The following is a 536-nucleotide window of genomic DNA, read 5'->3' as shown; positions in this document are numbered from 1 at the left end:
TAGATCTTCCCTGCCCAGGCGTCCTGCAGATCCTAGTGACTTGAAAGACGCGGTGGTCTCAGTGGGTCACTAGCCCATGTCTCTCGTGTCTCCAGTGAGCACCACTCTGTCGTCGTGGTCGGGACATGCCCGGAAGTGCAACGAGACAGCCAAGTCCTACTGTGTGAATGGAGGTGTGTGCTACTACATCGAGGGCATCAACCAGCTCTCCTGCAAGTAAGTGACCTGCAGGGGTGGGCAGAGCCGAGAGCAGGGGGGAAATGTTGGGGCAGAAGTGGAGGGCTCTAGAAAAAGTGAGCTTCCAGCTACTTGGAAATAATCCCCAAGGGGCACAGGCAGGGTGGTTTATCCACTTTCGAGTCCTTTCTGGACTCTGGAGATATGTGAGTTCTAAGGGGTGCATGGACTCCTGCAGACCCAGTTTCCTAGGCTCTCAATGCCCTGTCTCCCGATGTCCATCTCTTACCACCCTGCAGGGAGGTGGGGGTACCCGTCTAAAGCACTGGGTGTTCTCTCTCTCTCTCTCTCTCTCTCTC

At 55.6% G+C, this 536-nt stretch overlaps 1 protein-coding gene across 3 annotated transcripts in view; it reads left to right on the top strand.

The window, feature by feature from the left end:
* Positions 1 to 536, top strand: part of Nrg2 (neuregulin 2) — a 185,854-nt gene that overhangs the window by 160,824 nt on the left and 24,494 nt on the right. For all 3 annotated transcript variants that reach the window (XM_026783450.1, XM_026783449.1, XM_013349395.2), the window contains exon 4: positions 96 to 216. In XM_026783450.1, coding sequence (XP_026639251.1) covers positions 96 to 216 — 121 coding nt within the window. The remainder of the gene's footprint in view (positions 1 to 95; positions 217 to 536) is intronic.

The sequence above is a fragment of the Microtus ochrogaster genome, chromosome 18, assembly GCF_000317375.1.
Source record: "Microtus ochrogaster isolate Prairie Vole_2 chromosome 18, MicOch1.0, whole genome shotgun sequence".
Taxonomy (NCBI): domain Eukaryota; kingdom Metazoa; phylum Chordata; class Mammalia; order Rodentia; family Cricetidae; genus Microtus; species Microtus ochrogaster.
The sequence above is the reverse complement of the archived record's forward strand: the minus strand, read 5'-3'. Positions and strand labels throughout refer to the sequence as shown.